Below are 26,064 nucleotides of genomic sequence, written 5' to 3'. Positions count from 1 at the left end.
ATTAATCCCTCCTCAAATGCTGCTAAACAATTTAAGCTAAATAATAAACTCAAACCCAGAGTTTAATTATGCGGGTTCTCTTTTGGAATATAAATGGTGTTGCGCATGAGGCAGCACAGTCTAAGCTAAAAGAGTTAATAAGGGATTTTAATCCAGATGTTTTTTGTCTTGTTGAACCGAAAGTTACTTGCTCGGTGAATTCTGGTAGAAGACTAATTACGGAAGGTTATTCCTCAGTTGTTACTAATAATTCTTCCAATTCTAGTATTGCGAATCTTTGGATTTGTTACATGAATGGGTTGGATATTTCTGTTGTTAATTCAAGTAAACAAGCTATTACAATTGCGGTGGATGGTGTTCATATCTCTTTTGTCCATGCTAGTTATGTTCAAACTACTAGACGAAGGCTTTGACAGCAACTGGTTATGCAAGATTCAATAACTCCTTGGTTGGTCATACGAGTTTTAATTGTATTTTGCGCTTGGACGAAAAGAAAGGTGGACTGGAAACTAGATCTTCAGTCATTGATGAATTTAGTGATTGGATGGATGAAAATAATCTTTTTGAAGCTGATTCATTGGGTAGCAAATTCACATGGTCCAATAGACAATCTGGTAATCGTCGTATCATCAGCAAGTTGGATCGTGCAATTATTAATGCGGCTTGGCTTGCTAAGTTTGAGAATTGGCGGTGTAAAGCTCTTCCTAGGGAAGTTTCCGATCATTCTACTCTTCTTGGGTATCCTTTTTCAGTTCCTAGGCCTCGTCGAGCTCCTTTCAGGGTTCAAAAGATGTGGTTCTTATATGGTGATTTTTTTCGTATGGTTAGTGAGAGTTGGACTGCTCCAGCTCATAGCTCTCCAGATTTTATATACCTTTACAAATTGAAACGGCTGAAGATTGTGATGAAGGATTGGAATCTCAGGATATTTGGTAATGTGCATTCTCGTTTGAAGCAAGACTAACTTCGTTTCGAGACTGCAACTCTTATTTCGGATGAAGATCCAAGTAATATTGCCAACCTGAATGCGATGAAGGACGCTATGGCTACCTTAAGTGAGACTCGCTTACAACAGATGACAATGCTCAAACAAAAATCTTGGAATAATTGGTTGGTGGAGGGTTCAAGTAACTCCAGTTTTTTTCATAATAGTATTAGAATTAGGAAAAGCTCTAATACAATTTCGGAACTAGTTGACTCGAATGGGACTTGTATTACATATTATGAACAACTGCGTGATCATGTTGTTCAGTACTACGAGGACAAGTTCAATGGGCAAGAGCTGGATAATGAAGGTGATTTATTCGATTTTGAGCATGATTCCGTATCTGTTGAAGAGAGCAACGCTATGGACAAGATACCTACTCCGGAAGAAATTAAGCAAGCTGTTTTTGATTTGGGATCGGATAGTGCGCCAGGGCCGGATGGATTCTCTGGTTGTTTCTATCGTCATTGCTGGGATATTATTCAAGAAGATTTAATCAAGGCCATTCTTCATTGTTGGAATTCTGGTCATATTCCAAATGGTGTTAATTCTTCTTTAATCATTTTTCTTGCTAAGGTAAGGGGTGCTAATACTCTTCGCAATTTCAGAACAATAGGTCTTAGTAATTTCTTCTTCAAAATATTTACTAAGATCTTAGCTACTAGACTTGGTAGTGTTTTAGATAATCTTGTGTCTGAAGAGCAGGTTGCCTTTATGAAAGGGAGAAATATTCATGAAAATATTAGTTTGGCGTCGGAGATGGTAAACGAGCTTCATTTTAAGCGCAAGGATGGCAACATTGGTATTAAGCTAGATATATCTCAATCTTTTGACACGGTAAGTTGGTCTTTTGTGCTAGAAGTTTTTCGTAAGTATGGTTTTTCTGAGAAGTGGTGTGCCTGGATTCTTAATATCTTACAATCTGCTAGAATATTTATTCTTTTGAATGGTAGTCCGGAGGGTTATTTCAAAATTAATAGAGGTTTGCGCCAAGGAGATCCCCTTTCTCCCTTGATTTTCGTCTTGATTGAAGACGTTCTTAGCAGAAATATTACGAAAAATTCGTGATAAAAAGATGACTCCTATGGTTACAAGAGGTGGTGTTTCTCCAACCTATCTTTTCTTTGCTGATGACATTATGATATTTTGTAAAGGTAATTCAAAAAGTCTTCATAATCTTGTGGATTTATTGGGTAAATACCAGCGCGCTTCAGGTCAGACTGTTTGTCATCAAAAGAGTAAGATTTATTATGGTGGTGGTTCTTCGAGTTGGTGTACATATCTTGCAAATTATTTGGGGATGAGCGTAGCCACTTTTCCAGATCGCTACTTGGGTGTTCAAATTATGCCAGGTACTGTTCGTTACCGTCATATTTGCAATGTCGTTGAAAAGATTAAAAATAAGCTTGCTGGTTGGAAAGGGAGATTATTATATTTTCATGATCGCATTGTTCTTGTTAAAACTGTTATTTCCAGTTATTCCATTCATAATATGGCAATTTATAATTGGCCTCGCAAGTTCATTCTTCAATGTGAGAGGGCAATTCAGAATTTCATTTGGTCTAGTGATTCGAATGTTAGTCGAGCTGTGGTGGTGGCTTATGATAAAATCTGTTGCCCTTATGAGGAGGGGGGTCTCGGAATAAATCGTATGGCTACTATGAACAAGGCACTTCTTATGAAGCTTTGGTGGAAGATTCGTATTTCTAAGAAGAAATGGGATTTTTATCTGAAGGCTAAGTTTTTTTATCGTAATGGGAGCATTAAGAATTCGGGTGTTAAATCTACCATTTTGCCTGGCGTGAGGAGTGTGTATAATCTGGTGGAGAAAAATACTAAGGTTTTGATTGGAGATGGTAGGGATACTTCTCTTTATTATGACATTTGGTATGCTAATATTAGTATTTCAGAGGCTCTAAATGATTACACACTAGATAACACAGTGCGTGTTAGTGATGTATTGACTGATGGCCAGTGGGATATACCTTATATTCATTTGCAACGCATGGTGGCTGCTGGTCTGGAGATGCATACGATGCCAATGCCAATTGGAGGAGCAGATACTAGAGTCTGGATGCCGGAGTTGACAGGTGAGTTCAGTGTAAAATCTGCTACTTCCCTTGTTCGACATAAATATCCCAATCTGAAGGGTGAGAAGCTACTTTGGAGAAAAGAAGTTCATCTAGTCCTTACGGCTCAGAACTGGAAATTCTTACGTGGTGCTTATGCTACATATGATCTTATCAAGAGCAGGTTCAAAAAATTTCTTGCTAATAAGTGTTGCATATGTGGTATTGAAGAAGAGACGCTTTTTCATGTGATGTATGATTACAGCTTTGCTGCAAGAGCCTGGAATTGGCTTGCTGATTTTTTTAACTTACATCCTAATGCTAACCTTGTTATTTCTTTTAAGGCATCCAAAGGCAGAAGCCCAATGGTGCGTGATCTTTGGCTTGTCGCCAATCTGGTGCTAAGGTCTGAGCTATGGCAGTTGAGGAACAAGGCGGTTTTTGAGCATAAACAGCCTAACTGGAGTGTTTTTCATAAACGCGTTTTGAAGTTGATTCAAGATCATTCTATTCGTCTCAAGGGTCATATGAAGAATTGTGCTTTTGAATTACTTCCGTGTTCATCACAGGAGTGTTAAGTGGCAGCAACCTGTGGAGTGTTTTTGGCATCCGCCTGATGCTAATGAACTTCAGTTATGTTGTGATGGTGTTGCGAGAGGTAATCCAGGAATTGCTGGTGCTGGAGTAGTGGCTAGAGATGCGCAATGTTCAGTTCTTGGTGCTATGAGTATTGGTCTTGGTGTTACGACGAATTACTTAGCAGAATTGTATGGCATTATTGTTGGTTTGGAGTGGGCTATGCAATGGGATTTTGATCGTATTTGTGTGCGTTCAGATTCTATGGGAGTGGTGGAAGCTATCAAAAATAATTCAATTCCTTGGTTTGCAAAGAATAGATGGACGGTGATTTTTAGACATTATACGTCTATAAGGTTCATTCACACTTTTAGGGAGGCGAATTTTTCAGCAGATAAAATGGCTAAGCGCGGTTGTTTACTGGCTAATGAAGTGGGAGTGCATTTTAATGGAAGACCACCTTTTCTAAATTCAGTTGAATATCCAAATGTTGCTTATTTTCGTTTTAAATAGTTTACAAGTTTTTGGGGTTACTGTGACCTCTTTTCTTGTAAATTATTTATTGTAAATTTTGTTATCTATTAATACAAATTTTTGACTTATTAAAAAAAAAACAAAAAAAAAAAAAAAAAAAAAAAACAAGACCCAATTCATTTTCATTATAGAGATGCATATAAAACTCTAAAACCTGTTAAAAACATTCGTGTATCTTCAATAATGTTTTTCTATGCTAAAAATTCATGAAAAAGATATCAACCATGTTACAATCCTAGTCCATTAATATTAGACATAAAACTAGTACAACCGCTGCCACGGTGGGAGGTCCGACCGAAGAAGAATCTAAAGATGGGGTTTATCTACGATTACTTTCGCCCCATTTCAGAAAAAGTAATACGAAATTATCACTTTTTCTGAAACTGGGCGAAAGTATCACTTTTCCTGAAACAGAGTTGAATGTATCATTTTTCCTGAAACGAAATGTGAAAGTATAACTTTTCCAGAAACGGAAAATTAGTCGATCCATAAACCAAAATATGGTTGCATGATGTGGTATGCATCATTTGTGGTGGTTTGAGGAATGGCTATGCATTCAATTTTCCAGAATTGTGCCTAAAGTATAAGAATCACTTTTCTTGAGACGGAGGGAGTACATAATTTTATTAGTTGCAATGAAAAATTAGTTAATGCATAACCCAAAATATGGCTACATATAATATTATGTATCCTGGTGGTTTTCATAATGGATATACATTTAATTTTCTAAAATTGTGCCTAAAATGATAAATACCTCCGAATTTTTCGTAAAAACTCTAAATTTGAGATTGTTGTTTGTACTCGTTGCGTAGATTTTTTTATAACCTTTCCAACGAGATAAAATTTGTAAAATTCCAAGGCACCGATTTTTAGATATGTTATATTAAAATTTACTTTTAAATTATATCCCTAAAAGATCGGATACATAAGAAGTTATAGTAATTGGACTAAAAGGGAGGGACAATTTTGTCTAGTGAAAAAACGACCACCAAAAGTTTGGTTGCACCAAATCCAATCTTTTAGTATCAATTGGTCACTTACAATTTACATAAAAGTGGTCATATAAAGGTCCTCCCTCGCTTCGCTCGGTCGGCCCAATTAACTCTAGGTATTAATTAGGTTACCTAAAATCTCAAGCATCATGTTCAATCTTTAAAGAAAAAACATATCGGTTATAATTCTGTAAAACGAAATAAAATAATGATACTTATCGTGTTTAAGCAATCGTTTTCTTTTGATATCTATGGAAAAATAAAACGTCGTAAAATTGTTGGAACAATTGCTGAATTATGCATGCACAAAAAATAAAATCAAACACGAAACAAATGTTATGGCTGAGTCGCAGACTAGGTCGCTCTCTTTAAGACGTTTCGCGGATCTATCCAAGATTTTGCAAGAAGTTCTTCCATGTCGCGTCATCCCCAGGATAAAATAGCCGAGATCAATCTTTTACACAATCACTCTTGCACGATGAGAAGATGTGAAACTTCTATGCTTTCGTTCTTGCTCAGAATCACTCTTGTAGAAAATAAAGCATGATCACATACTTGTTTTCTTTTTAAAATTCTTTTTACTCTTTCAAACTCAAAATCATAAAAGAAAAACTATCTTTATTTTTCCAACCAAAAAACTGATTTATAGTCAAGATTTCAATAAAGTTCAATAAAAATTAATTATGTTATAACTCACACAATTAATACTCATTAAAAATGAAACGGTCAAAACATTAATGACAAAATCAATTTAGTTTTTTATGAAAGACTTTATGAGTATTAAAATAATATTTATACGAAATCAATTTATGTTTGAAAACATATATCCTAACAATCCTCCACTTATATTTTTAAAACATTGAGCAGGAACTTATAGAGTTGCGCATAAGCAAAGTTGTCTCGCGACTTGAACCTTTACGTAGTGTTGATAGGCTCTCTTAAAATCTGACCATAAAGTGAACTTAAGTCTTGAACTCTAGGAGATAAAAAGATTGTTTAACACACACACTATACTAGTATAAATTCTAAAGTCAGCACATTACGGCCATGCGCTTGTATCCCAGTTTAATGAATGATCAAGAGAACTTCCCATTATTCTCATAGAAATCGTCCACACTTTCACATTCATATAGGTGAGTTTACCAAGAGTACTCCTATAACTAAATACCCACTCTAAATAGAGATATAAACATCATTAATAGTTTAAAAATTAAAAATTAAACTCAACCTTAATTTACTCGCTTCAGGATATCATGTCATGGGATGAATTCTTCTAAAACATGATTCTCTCATCTCCATATAATCTATGACTTGGTATCGCATTTGAACTCATATTTTGGGATCTCACTCCATTGGTAAGGGTTACTCTTTTGAACCTACTTTTGAGATCTAGAGTTATAGGTTGGTAACCACATCATAAATAGCTCAATCTCAATGATCAATATCATCCATGACTTCGTCTAGTCCCTTTGAACCTATTTCTAAGTTGGTTATCCATTACAAATGACTCTTCTCAATGGGCATCAATCTTATCCCACAAGATGTATTCACACCTTCTTATCAATCCTTTCGTCAAAGGATTAACGAAAACTCTTTTCAGACTATATTTAATCTATTCTCATAACATCAACTCTTATAGTTGTAGTTAACAACTCTAAACTCTTGCAATAGCCGCGGTACTATCGTTTGGATTAATATGTATGTTCCTATATCTAGTAGAGGATCAAATCGCTCCATCCCTTAGAAGATTCATCTGAAAAGATGTCCAATATCCTTAAAGGATTGCGATAATCATTTAGATAGTGTATATTTAGGTGTAAGATGTGTTTGAGACACCTCATAACCTTCTCAATATCTTGCCAATTTTCCATACTAGGATCGGTAAATCTGAATATAAAACCCCCACTACGGAAGCAATACATTACATCCCCACTAAAAAAATAATATATATAGTCAATCACGTAGCAAAGAAATATACCAAGCTATCATACTCTTGTCTAGTGCAATCACACATAATCTCAAAAACATTAGCACCAAATCAAATAAGTGAAAACTAGTTTACAGTCAGACTATATATATTTCTATTTCTTCTCAAAATTTGTTTTCATTGTAATGAAATCGATCAAACGAAATAACAAATTCATTTCAAAACTATACAATATCATCACTCAAGTCTTTCTTGTCAAATAGTAAACTAAGCATTCTCAATTTCATTTACATCATGTAGGTTAGAATATAAACTCAACAAATCACTTATCCGTACAAAACAAAGAGTATTGTGCATTTCACTTTTATCAATTCTGAAATCATTCAAACTAATCAAGTAACAAAATTTTTTTAATTGCTTTAAAGTTACTTCAGAATATATGATGACGTATATAACTTATACGCATTCCTTTCTTGTAAAAACTACAAAGTTTTCCATGCTCGGTCAACATTCTTATCTTTAACTTACATAATCAAGTTTATATTTCTAACTATGAATATAATAATTAAATCATGCACAGTAGAAACAACAACAATAAAACAAGAATGTAAGTTAATTTAGCGACATGATAGGCTCACACATTTTTTTTTTCAATGATTAAAAATTTTGAAGCACAAAGATACTCTCTATGAAAAGTTATCTTCCAAGTTACAAGCAATGTAACATTCATGATTAAATTTTAGTCTCACTATATGTGATTTTTCTAGGTTCATTTTTAGTGCATTACTTGTCAGCTTCATTTTTCTAGTTCCTCTAATTAAATCAAAGTTGGTAAAACATAAGATGTGGAACCCCGCTATTCTTTAACTTAATCAAGAATTTCAAAATAATATGTCTATTTTTTTATTTGAAAAAATTAATGAACAAATGATCTAAATCCAAAACGTTTTATACAATATAAAGAATGAAAATCAGACAATTTTTCATGAAGATAACATCACCTAGTTCACTACTCAAAAGATCATATTTGATATCAAGACAAGCTATTTGAAGCATCAAATATGTTTTATAAAATTCTCAAACATTTTATTTCATTATGCAAGTTGCGTAAGATTACATACATGTTATTCAAAAAATTCACCAAATTTAGAGGAAAAAATAACATGCTCATACTCATCACTAACTCATTGATTTCTTAGAAGCATGACAAAATCTCATATTTCAAATATTCAAAATTTAATTTATGTTATGATAAAACTAGGGCTTAACCCGTGCCGTAACGGCACGGGAACGCGTTACTTTTCATTTCCAGATTAGTGTATCATTTTCAGATATAATTATCATAGTATAACATATTCCATTATCAAGCAAATCCATTTTTAAATCAGCGTTCTTGGAATTTAAACACCCAAAAAATAGATTCATGCCTTGAGTTTATTCATCTCAGAACTCACCTTACCTTTTGAGATGAAAGAAATTTAAATGAGTTCAACAGCTTTAAAAAAAATATTGAGAAGAAAAAGTTATATGTTAAAGAACAAAAAAATTTACAGAGGACGATCAACAACGCTTGTCAAGAAAACACAGAAAAAATTACATCATTACGCAGTCTCCTCCCAACTAAAAATAAATTGAAACGAAGTATCCCTAAATGAGTCTTCATTTATGTTCTTGTTTCGCCTACCAATATATATCATTCCTTCTTTCATAGCTCCTTTATTACTGCATATGAAACCTTCGGACCAACACAATTATATAGCTTCCTTGCAACTTAATGTAGCTACAACATTAGAACTGAGTTCATACATCTCTAAATAGTACCCAGCTTAATCCCAAAAACAAAATGAAGAATTTACAAACAGTACTTGAAGCAAAATCACAATGCATCTGCATAAGACTTGTATTTTCTACCCGTTACGGTGAAGTGTCACTCCTGAAGACAAAACTTATGATAAACTGAACATGCTTATGCTATAAGGAGGCTTAGGAGGAAACTACTTACGCCCAACCAATATTTTAAGACGCCATCACTGCCATGTCTACAACTTGATCTAGCAGTCATCACCATTTTTCCATACAATACACCTCGAGTAAAGTTCCCTTCTAGCTGGTCCACCTCATTAGCATTTAAAATAATGTTTTTACTTCAAATTTCTATTTCAGTAAATCAATGTTCTCTACTGGATTCAAATGTCATGAGAAACATAATAGTCATTCAATGTCCACTCGCATATCACGAACTACTACCTCTTTTATGTACTAATTTTAAACACTGTAGGATCTTTTATTTAGAGTTTTGTTGCTTGACCACCAGTCCTTGCGATGAATTTCAGAAATATGGAATCTGAGAATTTGAGAATGTTTCCAGTCATTGTTAAAAAAACGAAAGGGCAACCAACATCATTATCAAGCAAAAGCAGCAACACCAAAACATGTAAACATGGGTGTGAAAATCAGAAATTGGAACAACAAACACTCAAAGCTTACTTAAATTACTATATATTATATCAATTATAAATAGAGGAAGGATCAGTTAATTAAAAAAAAGTATTATGTAAACTGAAAGTTTAGTTAACAGCGAAAGCCAGTAGAGTAGTGAATCTACTAACAACACAACCACAGTCGAACCTCGACAAATGAATGCTCTCGGAACCAAGAAAAAATATTCGTTTAACGGGGTTATTTATTTATCGATAAATGAATATTTTATTCATTTAGACAATATTTTCTTAATTAAGAAGTTAAATTGTATAGGAAAAAATGTACAAGTATACCTAGAAAATATTGGTCAAAATTCTTATCAATAATTAAATTACCTTCATTTTTTTTTTGAATTAACTGGTGTCATTTCTAATTTACGTTATAGAAATGTGATGGACGTCGAACATCTTTTAAACAATCCTAACGAGAATGATGCAGTTATGGAGTCTCCAACAGACGAAGAAATTATTGAGTCAGTGATGAATAATGAGAATGATCCCGAACCAGATGATAGTAGTGTCGTACCAAATGTGTCATCTAAAGATGCTTTTCAAGCGATGGTCACTTAAAAAAATTAATTGCTACAACACGAGCAAAATATTCCAGAAATTGTGCAAGCATTGCATAAAATTAAGGATACAATGCATTTTGGTTTGGGTGGAAGAAAAAGTCAATCAACCGTAGATGAATTTTTCTGAGTTCGTTCCTACATATATTTTTATGTAAAATTTTATGATTGTGTATTTTGGTTTATTTTTATATATAATTCAGTGATTATTCATTTATATTTCTATGAGGCCTTTAAGGATCCAATTTTTTTTATTCATTAATGCATTAAGCGAGGGTATTTATTTATCACCATGGCCCAAGCCGGGACCGGAAAAAATTATTTATTTGGCTATTCATTTATCGAACATTCGTTTATCGAGGTTCGACCGTACCAAGCAATAGAAGAGTCCCATAATAATTGACGTCATCAAGGACAAGACACTTTCCATTTCCTGCCCCTAGCTCACATGCCACTCGTTATAACTGAGTGGATTGGGTTGGATTGGACATTATGCCCATTAGACTGCTTTGTCTAGGTACTCCAAACTTTCCTAATATAAGGAACTGTTGAATTGGATCTTGGGAAATCCACCACCCAACATGAATGCTCACTATTTTATTCGATGTTTCCTAAGAAAATGAAAGTCTGCTTGTGTGATGAAATTGATCTTATCATTCCAATCACGCAGCCAGTGACCCAGATGTCTTACATTACTTAAAAGATAAGCAATTGATTACTATGGACATGGAGCTTCAAGGGATAAGAGGAATTACACTAAGAACTTTTTTTGTCTTTTGAAAGGCTATATCTATTTTCGAATTTTTAATCTCCATGTATGCGGTCATAGCGTCATCTCAAATGTGGCAGCATTTTGGGATTCTGCTCTGAGTTCATTTCTGGAAGACACCTAAAAGAACAAAAAAAATCAAGACAAACAACATCAATGTCAAAACTGTAATCAAGGAAAAGTAGTGAACAACTAAGAACTTAATGGTATTCAAATGGTTGAATCTTATTAAAATTCAAAACATGATCATTGGACATATAAATGACGAACATTTTGTATTCCGTCCATCAGGATCAGAACCACATAGCTGTGAACAAAAGTAGTTGCTCTTCACTATACAAAAATAGTGTCCTTTAAATTGAAGAAACAACATTGTAATATTGGTTTACAACTCTATGCGAACAGTTCAAGTGCATGGCTTACTCATATTAGAATTCCAAAGAATGAAAATCACAGAATAAGCGCTAAAAAAATATAGAACTGACTGAGAATTCTCAACACTGGTTCCTCAAATTTGAAATCCACTATTAATAAGAAGGCTAGAAACAGAAATTATTCATAAAAAGGCTAGAAACCAACATCAAACATACATCAAGAAACAAATTTTAGGTATAACTTAACACAAATGATCCAGATTATCTAATTGAGGTTTTGACGGAAGCTTTGATTTTAGAAACCCCAAATTTGTGAATCCAGAATGCCAACCTTGACACAAACATCACCGCAAGTGTCCATTTGCGTGCCGTTATAGCATTCGAAGAAACAGGTATACCTTAAATTTAAGATGAAAATAATTTTTAATCCAGAATGCCAACCTTCGTGTAAAGGTCCAATCTTTTTTTATACTCTATATCTATATACACTTCAGAGCAGCACTTCTTAGATTAGAAAAGCAAGAAATCAGCGACAAAGGGAAAAGAGCACGCCTAAGCAGTCTCAAATAAATTTAAGAAACAAACATAGATCATATCAAGTGACACCGGTAACCAATGCTACTGAACATTAAAAGTTGTATGTAAACTAAAGTAATATTATACCAAATCAAGCCAGTGATTTGGCACGAAGCGCTCCCACTAATCTCATCATACTGTGACAAAATTGTAACTTATCGTCCGCAGTAAAAAACAACTACTCCTCTTCATATGTCCAAGGTTATACCTGCACATGACTTCTTAAAGGCTCCTAATTTTTACAACATCAAAAACACAATAATCAGCCATCTAAAGCCTCTAGGCATCTTTGTACATATTATGAGTAAGTAATCTCGTCTAATGTCCTTTCTCTAAAGTCTCAACACCCGTAATAATGGATGAAATAATACCTAGCATCACCATCACCCATCAGCCTCTAGTATGACATCCTTCACCATTTTAGTCACCCTGTAAAAAGATAACAATAGAATATACTTATCAATTGGTAGAGAGACAAATGCAAAACTACACAGGCAATATCGTGGGCGTGAAGAAAGGCAGGCATATTATACTTTCACATATTAGCTTACATTTCTCTATGGATACTTAATTCCCAGTAAACTTTGACTTTGTATTGTGGTGATTTCTTTCAAAATATAATAAGAGTTTCATTTATGTGCCTAATCCAATAATTTTCCAATTACATCAATTTTTCGTCAAACTTTACTTGGTATTTATTTTTTATTTTTTTTATGGTTGAAACATTGAAATTAGAATGGAAATGCCAAAAATAAGGGTTCCGTAGATTGTGTGTCAGTGAGCAAATGCTCTGAATCCAAAAACGAATGTATATTTCGTTGGAGAAAATGTCTGAAATGATTCATTATATGTTCAGTCATTCAAGATCGTAAACCTAACTGATTAGAAAAGATGTATTGGTGAACTAAACTAACCTCAATCACTGAAATCACTTCATCAGATTGTCCTAAGATACGTGCTTTTACTCATGGTAATATCCAGATTCTGTATCATCCTAACCCGATTCATCCGAACACCAAAAACCTGATTTTCTATGATGATTATAAGTAAAAGACTATAAATATCTAATACCCTCCCCAATAAAATCAATAAAAGATCAAACACAGACGATTTCAATGGGGGATTTTTTTTTTCTAAATCGATCAAAAAAAAGAAATTACAAATAAAAAAGAATAGAAGAAAAGGGCTTACCTCACTGTAGAGAAAAACCACCGAAAAAGACTTAAATGGAATTATGGAACCCAAAACTACAAAGTGAGTCCGGAATTGGTTAGAGAGAACGACATAGAAGAATATAGAAAATCTAATAAAAAAACCAGTGGCAAATCTTTATGAACATTTATTCTCCACGCATAATCGCAGTAATTCTTGCACCTAGAGTGCACTTCAGCCGTAGATTTATGTCTTGTGGGATGAAATCTGGACCACCACTTACACAGACAAACTATGCTTTATACTCTTGATTGCAATATTATATTCAAGCATTTTATCCATAACATATCATTTGTAGTAATGCAATGACTTTAATGACCCGTCCCTCCACTGATACTGTCCCCACTTAGCCACTGTGGTTATCCGGTAGTGTGGCGTTTTTAACGGGCATCGCTGCGGTAATCCAACAGCAACTTCCCGGGAGGTCACCTATCCTAGGATTGCTCCCGCCCGAGCATGCTTAAATGCAGAGTTTTCTGCCAACTTTGGAACCAATTGTGCTGAAAAGGCCTCAGTGTTAGGAAAGGGCAAACCATTACTTATATTTCATTCCATCGACAAACCACTGCCGAAATCGGGGTATTACAATGACCAAATTCAACAAACTTCTAATCTCAATCTTGATAATAACAAGATAGCCTGAAACTAGATTCTTTCTCATTTCGAAAGTATGAACATCTTTAAAGAGATTGTTCTATCCAAAGTTAACTTTAATACCATGCCAATACTGAGAATCCTAGAGATGTGAGTATATCTCAACACCACTTTCTTTCAAACGATCCGGTTCAACTTTTGAACCATAACCTATCAAAACAAACATAGCATAAAACACCAATATATACCAACCTCTCACCGTATCCATGGTTCACATTAACTTAGCTAAAAAAACATTCTTCATAATATTTGATATCCTTGCAATGTCTTGCAAGCATAGCAAATAACTTCATAATCAAGATTATGTTCAGTTCTAGGTGAGAGTTGATCTTCACATTTGTTTTGACTAGGTTTCTAGTTCTTTCTGTTTTGGTTTCGTATCAAATCATATCTCATAAGTTACAAACTTAAGAGTCACACCTTTATTGTCATACACAATAATTCTCAATATCTTGTCTCCTTAATAATTCATTCTAAGATTGAACATGAATTTGTAATCTAGAATGCAATTATTTGATCACCACAATAACTAACTACAAATAGTTTATCAAACATACCTCTTTTACTTTGAAATCTTAGTTGGTCATAAACCATTGTCCATTCTTTCCACACCAACAAAGAAATCAGCAAAACCATTGCTCCACACATTGATTAGTCTCCGGTATTTTCTCGCAATTGTTTACTTTCATTGGAAAATAAAAACTTGCTCAAGTAAGTGAAATTGTCACCTGTCACAATCAATTAGATGTGAGAATTTGTAACTAAAAATATGCAAGGTACGTACTTACATAACTACTTAAAAATAAATTAAAAATTAGTACTCCAAGTTGCTCTTAAGTATTCAAAGTTCTATGGTTATAACATCATATATCTATAACTTTCTACTAACCATATTATCAAACATATGTGGTGCGCTAGTTTGATTGCTAACAATAATCTTATTTTTTATTATTAAAGCAAGAATATGAAGTACTACAATTAAAATATAATTTTTAATTTAATTTCTTACATCTCTAATCTCAAGTATCACGTCTCCTATTTTGGACAAACGTACCCAATGGTTTTTGAAATCATCACATCTCTCAAACCAAAAACACAAGTAAAAATTTCAAAATGATTTTGAAGATAAGTTCCTGATCTACAAGTTTCAAGTTACGCGAATTCGAATTATCTACACAAATATTAGGAAAAACAAATTCAATCAAGATTAAATTTCTGCCCTTCACGTTATGCAGTTTTCTAAAATACTTTCCGGACTGGAAAAAATTCTGAAATTTGACATGGATGATCCCCATGATGTCTAATACACCGGTTAAAATTTCAAGACCCAATTCATTTTCATTATAGAGATGCATATAAAACTCTATAACCTGTTAAAAACATTCGTGTATCGTCAATAATATTTTTCTATTTTAAAGATTCTTGAAAAAGATATCAACCATGTCCTAGTCCATTAATATTAGACATAAAATTAACTCTAGGTATTAATTAAATTACCTAAAATCTAAAACACACATGTTCAATCGTTAAAGAAAAAATATATCGATTATAATTCTGTAAAACGGAATAAAACAATGATACTTATCGAGTTTCAGCAATCGTTTTCTTTTGATATCTATGGAAGAATAAAACGTCTTAAAATTGTTGGAACAATTGTTGAATTATGCATGCACAAAAACATAAAATAAAATGCGAAACAAATGTTATGGCTGAGTCGCGGACTAGGTCGCTCTCTTTAAGACGTTTCGCGGCTCTATCCAAGATTTTGTAAGCAGTTCTTTCATGTCACGTCGTCCCCGGAATAAAACAGCTGAGATCAATCTTTTACACAATCACTCTTGCACGATGAGAGGATGTGAAACTTCTACACTTTTGTTCTTGCTCAGAATCACTCTTGTAGAAAATAAAGCATGATCACATACTTGTTTTCTTTTTCTAAAATTCTTTTTTACTCTTCCTAACTCAAAAGCATAAAAGAAAAACTATCTTTATTTTCCAACCAAAAAACTGATTTATAGTCAAGATTTCAATAAAGTTAAATAAAAATTAATTATGTACTCACACAATGAATACTCATTAAAAATGAAACGGTCAAAACATTAATGACAAAATCAATTTAGTTTTGTATGAAGAACTTTATGAGTATTAAAACAATATTAATAGGAAATTAATTTATGTTTAAAAAATATATCCCAACAATCCCCCACTTATATTTTTAAAGCATTGAGCAAGAACGTATAGAGTTGTGCATAAGCAAAGGTGTCTCGCGACTTAAACCTTTACGTAGTGTTGATAGGCTCTCTTAAAATCTGACCATAGAGTGAACTTAAGTCTTGAACTCTAGGAGATAAAAAGATTGTTTAACACACACGACTATACTAGTGTAAAGTTTAAAGCCAACACATAACAGCCCTGCACTTGTATCCCAGTTTAATCAATGATTGATAGGTGTCATAAACACCTTGATTTAATATCAAATTATTATGCTTTCTTTGCTATTTTTTCTTGTGAATTATGTACTTTACATTTGTTTTAAGTTTTATAGGTGTTCAGAGTCATTGGAGCAAAAGAGGAAGAAATTGATCAATAAAGGTATAATTGTCATTTCCAGCACAGGCGATATTGGGAATCCATCAAGAGCTAAGGGGCTGTCCCTTGGTAGCCCTTAACTGAAGCGTGGGTGGCAACAACTTTTCCCAAGTTATACCTTGTCTCAACTTGGGTCGTGCTGAAGAAGAACACATTTTCAAGTGCTCATTCTACAGCCGCTGGAGACGTTCATGGAGGTGATTTTGATGGGAAATTTGGATAGGAGATAAGGTGTTGAATTAGCAACGGAAGAAATAGATGGGTTCATGAGATCAAATTGTTTCAGTTGGTGGTGAAGACTAAGCTGATGATGTTCAAATCTAAAAGGGGGTCTGAGGCTTTTATAATTGAGATGTTAGGGTTTGAATGGAGGAAAGAGATTAGGACGGGAATTTGGAAACTGGGATGGCTAGTGATGCTGAGACATGGAAATGGAGAGTGGGTTCCGTCCGAGTTGAAGTTGGAGTTGTAGAGATGGGTTTAGGTGAATGATTTAGGTGAACTGTTGCTGCTCGAGTCGGTGAGAATTGAAAGAGGAGAAGTGCTGCTGTTGTGCCAAGTCAAGGAAGAAATGAAGAAATGAAGAAAAGAGCTGATAACATCGATTCTGATAATGAGACTGAATTGATGATGTAAATCTGGTGAATGTTGATCTGCGAATAAAGCTTTATGGAATTGAAGGTGAGTTGAGATAGAGAAAACAGTGAAGGAATGGAATTGATGTTGCCGAGACATGATTTTGGAACATGGTGCTGACTGATGTGGGTCTAGAGAAGTGATGTGTGCTAGCATGAAGATTGTTGCTACCAGGGAATGTGTAAGTTGTTGGTGAAATTTTGTTGCTTCTTGAGTTCAAGATTGCAGGAGGTGGCAGCTGGTGTTGGTTAATGAGCTAAAGAAAGTTAATGCAAGAGCAGAATGCGCTACAGGGAAGCGGTAAAGAAGTGTTGCAGCTGAAGTGGTGAATGGTTTGCAGGATATGGAGCTGTGATGAGTGCGCTGCAAAGGGAAGTGAAGCGAGGCTGTGAAGAGCAAGGAATGAATGAAATGCTGCTTAGATGAATGTTAGGACAAGGATTTGATGCATTTCCGGAAGGAAATGGAGCTGAAGCAGGTGATAGTTGTTGGTGATCAAGAAGGAGCTGCAGTTGGAATTGATGCCATTTTGTTAACAGTGAAGCCATGGATGATTATAAAGGATTTCAACAGAAGAGAAAGTGTGTATGTGTGCAGGGATTATAATGTGGAATTGCAGGAAAGAACAAGGAGAGTGTGGTTTGTTGCTGCCATTGTGGAGGCCGGAATGAATGAGAATTTATGGCCTGAGCTGTGAAAATAGGATGTCGCAACCAGTTGCAGAAACAGCGCAAAAAGTGAGCGAGAATGGTGAGCCGGTAGTACTAGTTCTGGTTGCCAGATTTTGGAACCGAAAGTGGGGATTGTAAAGTTTCAGTGAATCATGAAGGGGGTACGAGTCGGATGCAAGAGTCGGATGCGGCATGTATGAGTTTGGAGTCACGCTTTTAGGTACGTTTTTGCAACAACTAAGAAGTTGGGTTATATGGTTTTTGTGAATGTATGAACTATAGAGATGGAGAGATGAGGTGTTGGAAGTATAAATTTGCCCGGTGACAGTTTCAGATATCTCAGCTTGCCAGAATCAATTTTCCGGTGACCAAATTACGTCAACGGGGATCGGGATCCGGTGATGACGTCAGCAATCCGACATACCACTTTTGGACCCAGAAGAGATGTTTTAACTCATGGGCTTGGTGGACCACTTGGAGATGGACTTTGCAAAGACGCGACCTAATATCGGAAAGAGTATCCTTTTGGGAGAAAAGCTATAAGAAGAAAAACTCTACTCAAGTCTGATATATCTCTACTTCTACTTTGTTTCTAGGGTTTAGAACATGATGCTTTCTTCTTTGCTTTTTGTGATGAACTCCATTAACCTAAGTAGATAATATTTTTTATTGGTTAAAGATGTAGTCGGATTTTGCAAGCATGTTATTTAATTTGATGAATTAGTTTTCTCTCATAGTCATCGTTCACTTTTTACCGTTTATAATAATTGCATGATTGATGTATTGCAATATGATTGAATGTTAGTTTAGTTAAGTCTATAATTGATTGAACTCACATCCATATCTATAGCTAGTTTAGGGTTTTCATCAAGCGTAACCTTGAATGCAAGTAGCATGATGTGATTACGGATTGTAGTGATACTTTCTTGTAGTCATATGTAGAAATTGACCTTTGTCCGAATTGTTATGCGCAATGTATGACAATTGCGTTGATTAGCCTATTTCTGAAACATAATGCTCCTAGGAATTGAACTTAATTAGCGCAAGGCGTTAGGTTATTCTTTAGGTAGAATTCACATTCGCAGCTCTAATGTGTTTTTTGATGAACTTAGGAAATTTAAGGAGTATTCTTGCAATAAGGTATCCTACGGCTTTTGATGATAGCGAGATTAAATACGAATTCTAATCATACATTAAATACTTGTTTACAATTGAAGATGAAACCTTTACCCAATATTTCACATCCTTGATTTGCGTGTTTACTTTTCATTGTTTTGCTTTTATTTTATTTTAGTTTATATAAAAATCAGAAAACCCCCATTGTTTTATATAGGAAACCGAAACATCTTGACAACCCAAGACCTCTCTGTGGGAACGATACTTTCTTGCCCTTGCTATATTATATATTTTGAGTAGTGAGAAAGTAATTTATTTTTGACGCCTACGACAGCGATCAATGATCAAGAGAACTTCCCATTATTCTCAAAGCAATCGTCCACACTTTAACATTCATATAAGTGAGTTTATCAAGAGTACTCCTATAGCTAAGTATCCACTCTAAATAGAGATATAAACATTATTAAGAGTTTCAAAATTAAAAATTAAACTCAACCTTAATTTACTCGCTTCAGGATATCATATCGTGGGATGAATTCTTCAAAAGCATGATTCTCGCATCTCCATATTTTCTATGACTTGGTGTCCTATTTGAACTTATATTTTGGGACCTTACTCCATAGGTAAATGGGATAGGCCCTCTTCGAGCGGTTTTATAAGGTTACCCTTTTGAACCTACTTTTGAGATCTTGGGGTTGGTAACCACATCATAAATACCTCAATCTCAATGATGCATATCATCCATGACTTAGTCTATTCCCTTTGAACCTATTTCTAGGTTGGGTATCTATTACAGATGACTCAATCTCAATGAGCATCAATCTCATCCCATAAGATGTATCTGCACCTTCTTATCAATCCTTTCGTCAAAAGATTAACAAAAAAAATTTCCAGACTATATATAATCTATTCTATAACATCAACTCTTATAGTTGTAGTAAACAATTATCAACTCTTGCAATAGCCGCGGTACTATCGCATTGGATTAATATGTATGTTCCTCTATCTAGGAGAGGATCGAATCGCTCCATCCCTTAGAAGATTCATCTGAAAAGATGTCCAATCAGCTTCGCAATATCCTTAAAGTATTGCGGTAGTCATTTAGATAGTGTATTTTTAGGTGTAAGATGTGTTTGAGACACCTCATAACCTTCTCAATATTTTACCGATTTTCTATACTATGATCTGTAAATTTGAATATAAAACCCCCACTACGGAAGCCATATATTACATCCTCACTATAAAAACAAAACAATATATATATAGTTAATCACGTAGCAAAGAAACATACCAAGCTATCATATTCATCTCTAATGCAATCACACATAATCTCAAAAACATTGGCACTAAATCAAATGAGTGAAAAACTAGTTTACAGTTACACTATATATATTTCTATTATTAAAATTTATTTTCATTGTAGTGAAATCGATCAAAATAAATAACAAATTCATTTCAAAAATGTACATTGTCATCACTCAAGTATTTCTTGTCAAATAGTAAACTAAACATGTTCCCAATTTCATTTACATCATGTAAATTAGAATATAAATTCAACAAATCACTTATGCATACAAAACAAAGAGTATTCTGCATTTCACTTTTATCATTTCTGAAATCATTTAAACTAATCAAGCAAACAAATTATTATTTTTAATTGCTTCAAAGTTACTTCAGAAAATATATGATGATGTATGTAACTTATATGCATTCCTTTCTTGTAAAAACTACAAAGTTTCCATGCTCGGTCTACATTCTTATATTTAACTTACATAATGAAGTATATATTTCTAATTATGAATATAATAATTAAATCATACATAGTAGAAACAACAACAATAAAACAAGAATGTAAGTTAATTTAGCGACATGATAGGCTCACACAATTTTTTTTTTCAATGATTAAAAAATTTGAAGCACAAAGTTGCTCTCTATAAAAAGTTATCTTCCAAGTTATAAGCAATGCAACATTCATGACTAAATTTTAGTCTCACTATATGTGATTTTTCTAGGTTCATTTTTAGTGCATTACTTGTCAGCTTCATTTTTCTAGTTCCTCTAATTTAAATCAAATTTGGTAAAACATATGATGTGGAACCCCCACTATTCTTTAACTCAATCAAGAATTTCAAAATAATATATCCATTTTTTTATTTGAAAAAATTAATGAACAAAGGATCTAAATCCAAAACGTTTTACACAATATAAAGGATAAAAATTCAGACAATTTTTCGTGAAGACAACATCGGCTAGTTCACTACTCAAAAGATCATATTTGATATCAAGACAAGTTATTCGAAGTATCAAATATGTTTTATAAAATTCTCAAACATTTTATTTTATTTCATTTCATACTTATGCAAGTTGCGCAATGATCGTTGTCGTATGGATCAAAAATAAATTCACTTTCCTAAAGTATATGATAAGAAAGAGTTCGTTTTCACATAGAGGCGATTGTAGCTATTAAGTATTCAATTTCCTAAGTAACCAATTGGGGGGATTTATGATTTTATAAAGCAATATGAATTAAATTAAAAGCAAAGTAATAGTAGAATGTAATCAATGAGAGAAAGATATTGGTCAAGGAATTCATCTTCTATCTTAAACAAGTGCTTGCATTCATGATTAGAATTGCAATTTAATCTCTTTTATTATCAAAAGCCTAGAGAATCAAGAGATCAAGATAATCTATTAATTTCCTAAGTTCATCAACATACAATTTAGAGCGGCGTATGTGAATTCTACCTAAAGAAAACCTAACGCCTTGCGCTAATTAAGTTCAATTCCCGGGAACATTAAGTTTTGGAAATAGGCTAATCAATGCAATTGTCATACATTGCGCATGACAATTCGGACAAAGGTCAAACTATACATATGATTACAAGAGTGTATCACTACAAACCGTAATCATATCATGCTCTTGTATCCGGGGTTATCGTTTGATGAAAAACCCTAAAATAGTTATGGACAAGGATGCAAGTTCAATTAATTGGCCACTTAACTAACCAAACATCTAAGTCCTATCACAATACATCAATCATGTGATTATTAAACAATAGAGATTTGAACGATAATCAAGAGAGAAAACTAATGCATTAATCAAGCACAAGTTGTAGATATAGGACTACATCCTTAACCAATAATATAAGATTTAGCTACTCATGGCTACGGAGTTCATCATAATCAATAATCAAATAAAGAAAAAAATGAAAGCAAAGCAAATCCTAGTAGCGTAAACAAAAGCGACTCTCTCCATAGCTCCAAGTAGAATACGTCCCCCCCAAAAGTTGTAGAAGTCTTCTCTTTTATAGCTTCTCTTGTTCCAAAATTAGGTCTAGTCTTCAAAGTCCATTAGATAAAAATCCACCAAGCCCATATGTGAGAAAAACCCATGTAGAAATTATCCCAAAAATATATCGCCGAAAAACTGGGCCCGCCGCCGGAAGTTGGCTGGAAGAGAAGTTCAGGTGACCGGCAAAGTCCACCAGGTCACCGGTCAAACCTCAGGTCAACTGAGTTAACTCGGGTCAAACACCGAGTCAACATCTAACTTGGCTGAATGAGCTAACTGGTAGAGTCTAGGCCAAGGCTGTTGCAATCTTGCACATGCCATTCTCAGTGTTGCACAATGATCGTGCATCATTTCCCTTTTGCCCTTGGTCAATCTCAAGCCAGTCTCTCGTCTGTCTCACCATAATCAGCAACACTACCAATCCCAATTCTTCTACGCATTCAATCCATATCAATCTCGACATGTATCACCACTTAATTGTTGACATCACCAGCTTTAATTCATGCCTGCATCTTCTAAAACCCGTCGACTCCACTGAACATCACATACCATCATCTTAGTCTTAATTTCTCCTTCTCAGATACAAATCAAACCACTTTCTCTGTGTTAATTAACCCTATATTTTCTTCAAACTGAAATCAGTTTCCTCTCAATTGATTCTTTAGCCAACATCAAACAGCATCTCGATCTCATCTTCCACAGCTCAAATTTCTCGATCTCTCTGAAATACGGAGCAACCATTTTTTCTCGGTTTCAGGTAGAGTGGGAAATAACGAGAAGATAAACTCTTCTCTGATTTTTAGGGTAAGAGAAGCTGACATGATACAACCACTCAGGTGAATTGGCTAAGGGGGTACCCAGATGACTCTAGGCACCCTAAGTGTTGATACGTGCCACCAAAGAATGACAACTCATTTTGCTCCATTGTGCTTCCAATAGTATCTGCATGTGAGAAATGTCTCTTTTGCTCTTCTTCGAATTCTTTCACCAACAATAGTCGTCTTTTACTTCTCATATTCACTTCTCCTCTTCAGTGTCTATTCATCACTAAAGTCGTCATGTTTTTCAGAAAGAAATTGCATCACTAAAGCCGACATACTTTTCAGACAGTGATGAAGAAATAAAAGCAAATAATGAGAAATAATCCGCCTCCAACAACATTTGCAGCTTTTTGCCTTTTAAGCGACGTCTCCCCTTCTTTTGTTCCAAATGACTCCAAAGTACCTAAATACTCAAAAACAAACATAAGATACATAATTTACAAGAAAACTTAGCAAAGAAAGCATAAACAATAGATAAATATTAAGGTGTTTTAGACACCTATCAAATTCCCCCACACTTAGACTTTGCTAGTCCTCGAGCAAATCAAACAAAATAATTATAAAACATATAAACAACTCTGTCTCGTCGAGGCAACGATTACTCTTAGCATAAATAACAAGCCTTTAAACCCCTAGGTGTCCCTAGTGGACGAGTTAAAGTCTCGTGAAGGTTTACAAGAGGTGTACCTACAAAACCTTTTCTTCCAAATTCCAACTACCTGTGAAAAGTCTATGAATGACATTAAACATTTTGTACTTGGCATATTATCAATGATTACAGGAGGAAGTACCCACTTTCAAATTCAATTCATAAATTGGTAGTAAAGCTTTATCAGAAAGTTAACACAATCACAATACTCGGAATCGAATCAACCACAATCACATGAAAAGATTAAGAAGATGGATATAGAAAGTAGATGGTGGCGGACTGTTGACTAAGGTGAACGGTGCTTCCCATATCTGTCTGAAGGTCACTGCCAAAACAAACCTAAAAATCCTATTGGATTGAGCTACTGGTCCGAATACTAATATCAACACAGCTGGCATATACAAGGGAACCAGCGGTCGAAAAACTTAGTTCTAAATCAATTCACTGGCGTATACAACGGAACCAGTGATTGATTTTATTCAACACAATAATAATATTTTTTTCTTTTCTTTTCCTTTTTTCAATTTTTTTTAATGACATCATGATTGGATCCTGTGGATCCAAGCGCATGTTTCTTGTCAGCAGATTACATGATAGTTCTCTTGGATCCTGCACTCCACGCTTGCTTAGGCAACGAAGACAGGGAGAACACACACATATTTCTTTATCCAAGTGTCATATTTATTCCTTTTTGTCAATTGGTCGGTCTCTTTTTTTTTTTGTAGTAACTCAATCACTCTATTTCATCCTAGCAGTGATAACAATGCGATGTTCGTGCCCCACCAATTCACTTAAAGAAATAATAGATAAATATGGAAAAAAATAGAACGTGATATGGTGACGACTCCGATATATGGTGACAACTAACATGTTATTTATTCTTATATTTTGTTCATTTTCATATGAATAGACTCTACTAATGGGTTCCTCAACTCCTACAACTACGATGTTTCCATTAGTGTAAGGCACAAGTTGCTAGACTTTGGAGTTTATCATCTTTTTTTTTTTTTTTAATTTCTTCACTAAAGGCATCAAATCAACTAACTATACAAACATATAGATGCTCTCCCACACTTAAGCTTTACATTGTCCTCAATGTAGAATTCAAAGTAAAGTTCAAGGTGGGAAATTCCGCAAGTAATATGCAAAAACAAAGATAAAATGCTTAAAAATAAAAAGATAAAGATACAAAACCGGTGGGTTCCCTCCCACTTAGCGCTTGGTTTAAAGTCGTCAGCCCGACTATCTCCTTGCTTGCTAAGGCTCCTCCAGAGGGAGTACTTCCACAAGGTTAACTCCTTCCACGACTTCCGAAGAGAAGTTCTCATAATATGGTTTGACCCGGTCCCCATTCACTTTAAGCTCATTTCATGTAGCTAAACTACGAATTTCCACTGCACCATGAGAAAACACATTAGTCACAATAAAAGGTCCAATCCAACGTGACCTTAATTTACCCGGAAATAGTTGCAAACGAGAATTAAACAAAAGCACTTTCTGCCCAATGCAAAATTGTTTCTTTGTAATCATACTATCATGAAATGCTTTAGTATTTTCCTTGTAAATCCGTGAACTTTCAAATGCATCATTGCGAATCTCCTCTAACTCTTGGAGTTGCAACTTCCTTTGCTTTCCAGCACCATCCAACTCCATATTGCATTGCTTAATAGCAAAAAAAGCCTTATGCTCAATTTCCACGGGTAAGTGACAAGGTTTACCATACACAAGCCTAAAGGTAGACATCCTAATAGGTGTCTTGTATGTGGTTCTATACGCCCACAAAGCATCATTAAGTCGCATACTCCAATCTTTCCTTGTTGGATTCACCGTCTTCTCAAGAATGGATTTCACCTCCCGGTTAGAAACCTCGGCTTGTACATTTGTTTGTGGATGGTAGGGTGTTGCAATCCTATACGACACATTGTACTTCCTTAACAAGTTTTGCAAGAACCTGTTTTTGAAGTGCGAACCTCCATCGCTAATTATAGCCCTTGGAATACCAAATCTTGCGAATATATTTGTTTGCACAAAATCTGAAACAACTTTAGAATCATTAGTTGGGGTGGCCTTAGCTTCCACCCATTTCGAGACATAATCCACAGCAAGCAAGATATAATAATTCCCACTAGAATTGACAAAAGGGCCCATAAAATCAATTCCCCATACATCAAAAACCTCAACAAATTGAATAATAGTTTGTGGCATTTGATTTCGAGAACCTAGATTGCCTGTTCTTTGGCACCTATCACATGTGATACCAAATGCATGTGCATCCTTAAACAAAGTTGTCCAAAAGAAACCACATTCTAGTACCTTGAGAGCGGTTCTCTTGCTCCCAAAGTGTCCTCCACAAGCATATGAATGGCAAAAAGACAAGATATAATTAAATTCTGATTCGGGAACGCACCTTTTTATTACTTGGTCACTACAATGTTTCCATAAATATGGATCATCCCATATGTATTAGTTTCCTAACTTCTTAAGTTTGTCCCTCTCAGCATGAGAAAAGTTCTTTGGGATTTGTTTAGACACTAAGTAATTAACAATATCAGCGTACCATGGTTCTCCAAAGG

General features: G+C 34.5%; 1 protein-coding gene and 1 long non-coding RNA gene across 2 annotated transcripts; one reads left to right on the top strand and one right to left on the bottom strand.

The window, feature by feature from the left end:
* The first annotated feature begins 1,042 nt into the window (after nucleotides 1-1,042).
* Nucleotides 1,043-10,133, top strand: LOC113295565. The gene is made up of 4 exons (XM_026543897.1): nucleotides 1,043-1,822; nucleotides 2,019-3,460; nucleotides 3,624-3,986; nucleotides 9,950-10,133. The coding sequence occupies exons 1-4, from the start codon at nucleotides 1,043-1,045 to the stop codon at nucleotides 10,131-10,133; spliced, it is 2,769 nt and encodes a 922-aa protein (XP_026399682.1).
* Nucleotides 10,134-10,671: 538 nt separating this feature from the next.
* On the bottom strand, nucleotides 10,672-13,185 carry LOC113293172. The gene is made up of 3 exons (XR_003332093.1): nucleotides 13,043-13,185; nucleotides 12,223-12,280; nucleotides 10,672-11,021 (listed from the first exon to the last, which is right to left on the bottom strand). It is a non-coding gene; the product is annotated as an uncharacterized LOC113293172 (long non-coding RNA).
* Between the last annotated feature and the right edge of the window lie 12,879 nt (nucleotides 13,186-26,064).

Source organism: Papaver somniferum, chromosome 7, assembly GCF_003573695.1.
Source record: "Papaver somniferum cultivar HN1 chromosome 7, ASM357369v1, whole genome shotgun sequence".
NCBI classification, from domain to species: Eukaryota; Viridiplantae; Streptophyta; class Magnoliopsida; order Ranunculales; family Papaveraceae; genus Papaver; species Papaver somniferum.
Note: the sequence above shows the minus strand (reverse complement) of the source record. Positions and strands in the feature narration are given on the sequence as shown.

What these genes read in the sequence shown, in the direction of transcription:
- LOC113295565 (XM_026543897.1), top strand. Translation starts at nt 1,043, where the DNA reads ATGGCTACCTTAAGTGAGACTCGCTTACAACAGATGACAATGCTCAAA. An exon ending in GTCGCCAATCTGGTGCTAAG is followed by an intron (nt 3,461 to 3,623) that starts GTCTGAGCTATG and finishes TGTTCATCACAG; the next exon opens with GAGTGTTAAGTGGCAGCAAC. An exon ending in AGACATTATACGTCTATAAG is followed by an intron (nt 3,987 to 9,949) that starts GTTCATTCACAC and finishes TTTACGTTATAG; the next exon opens with AAATGTGATGGACGTCGAAC.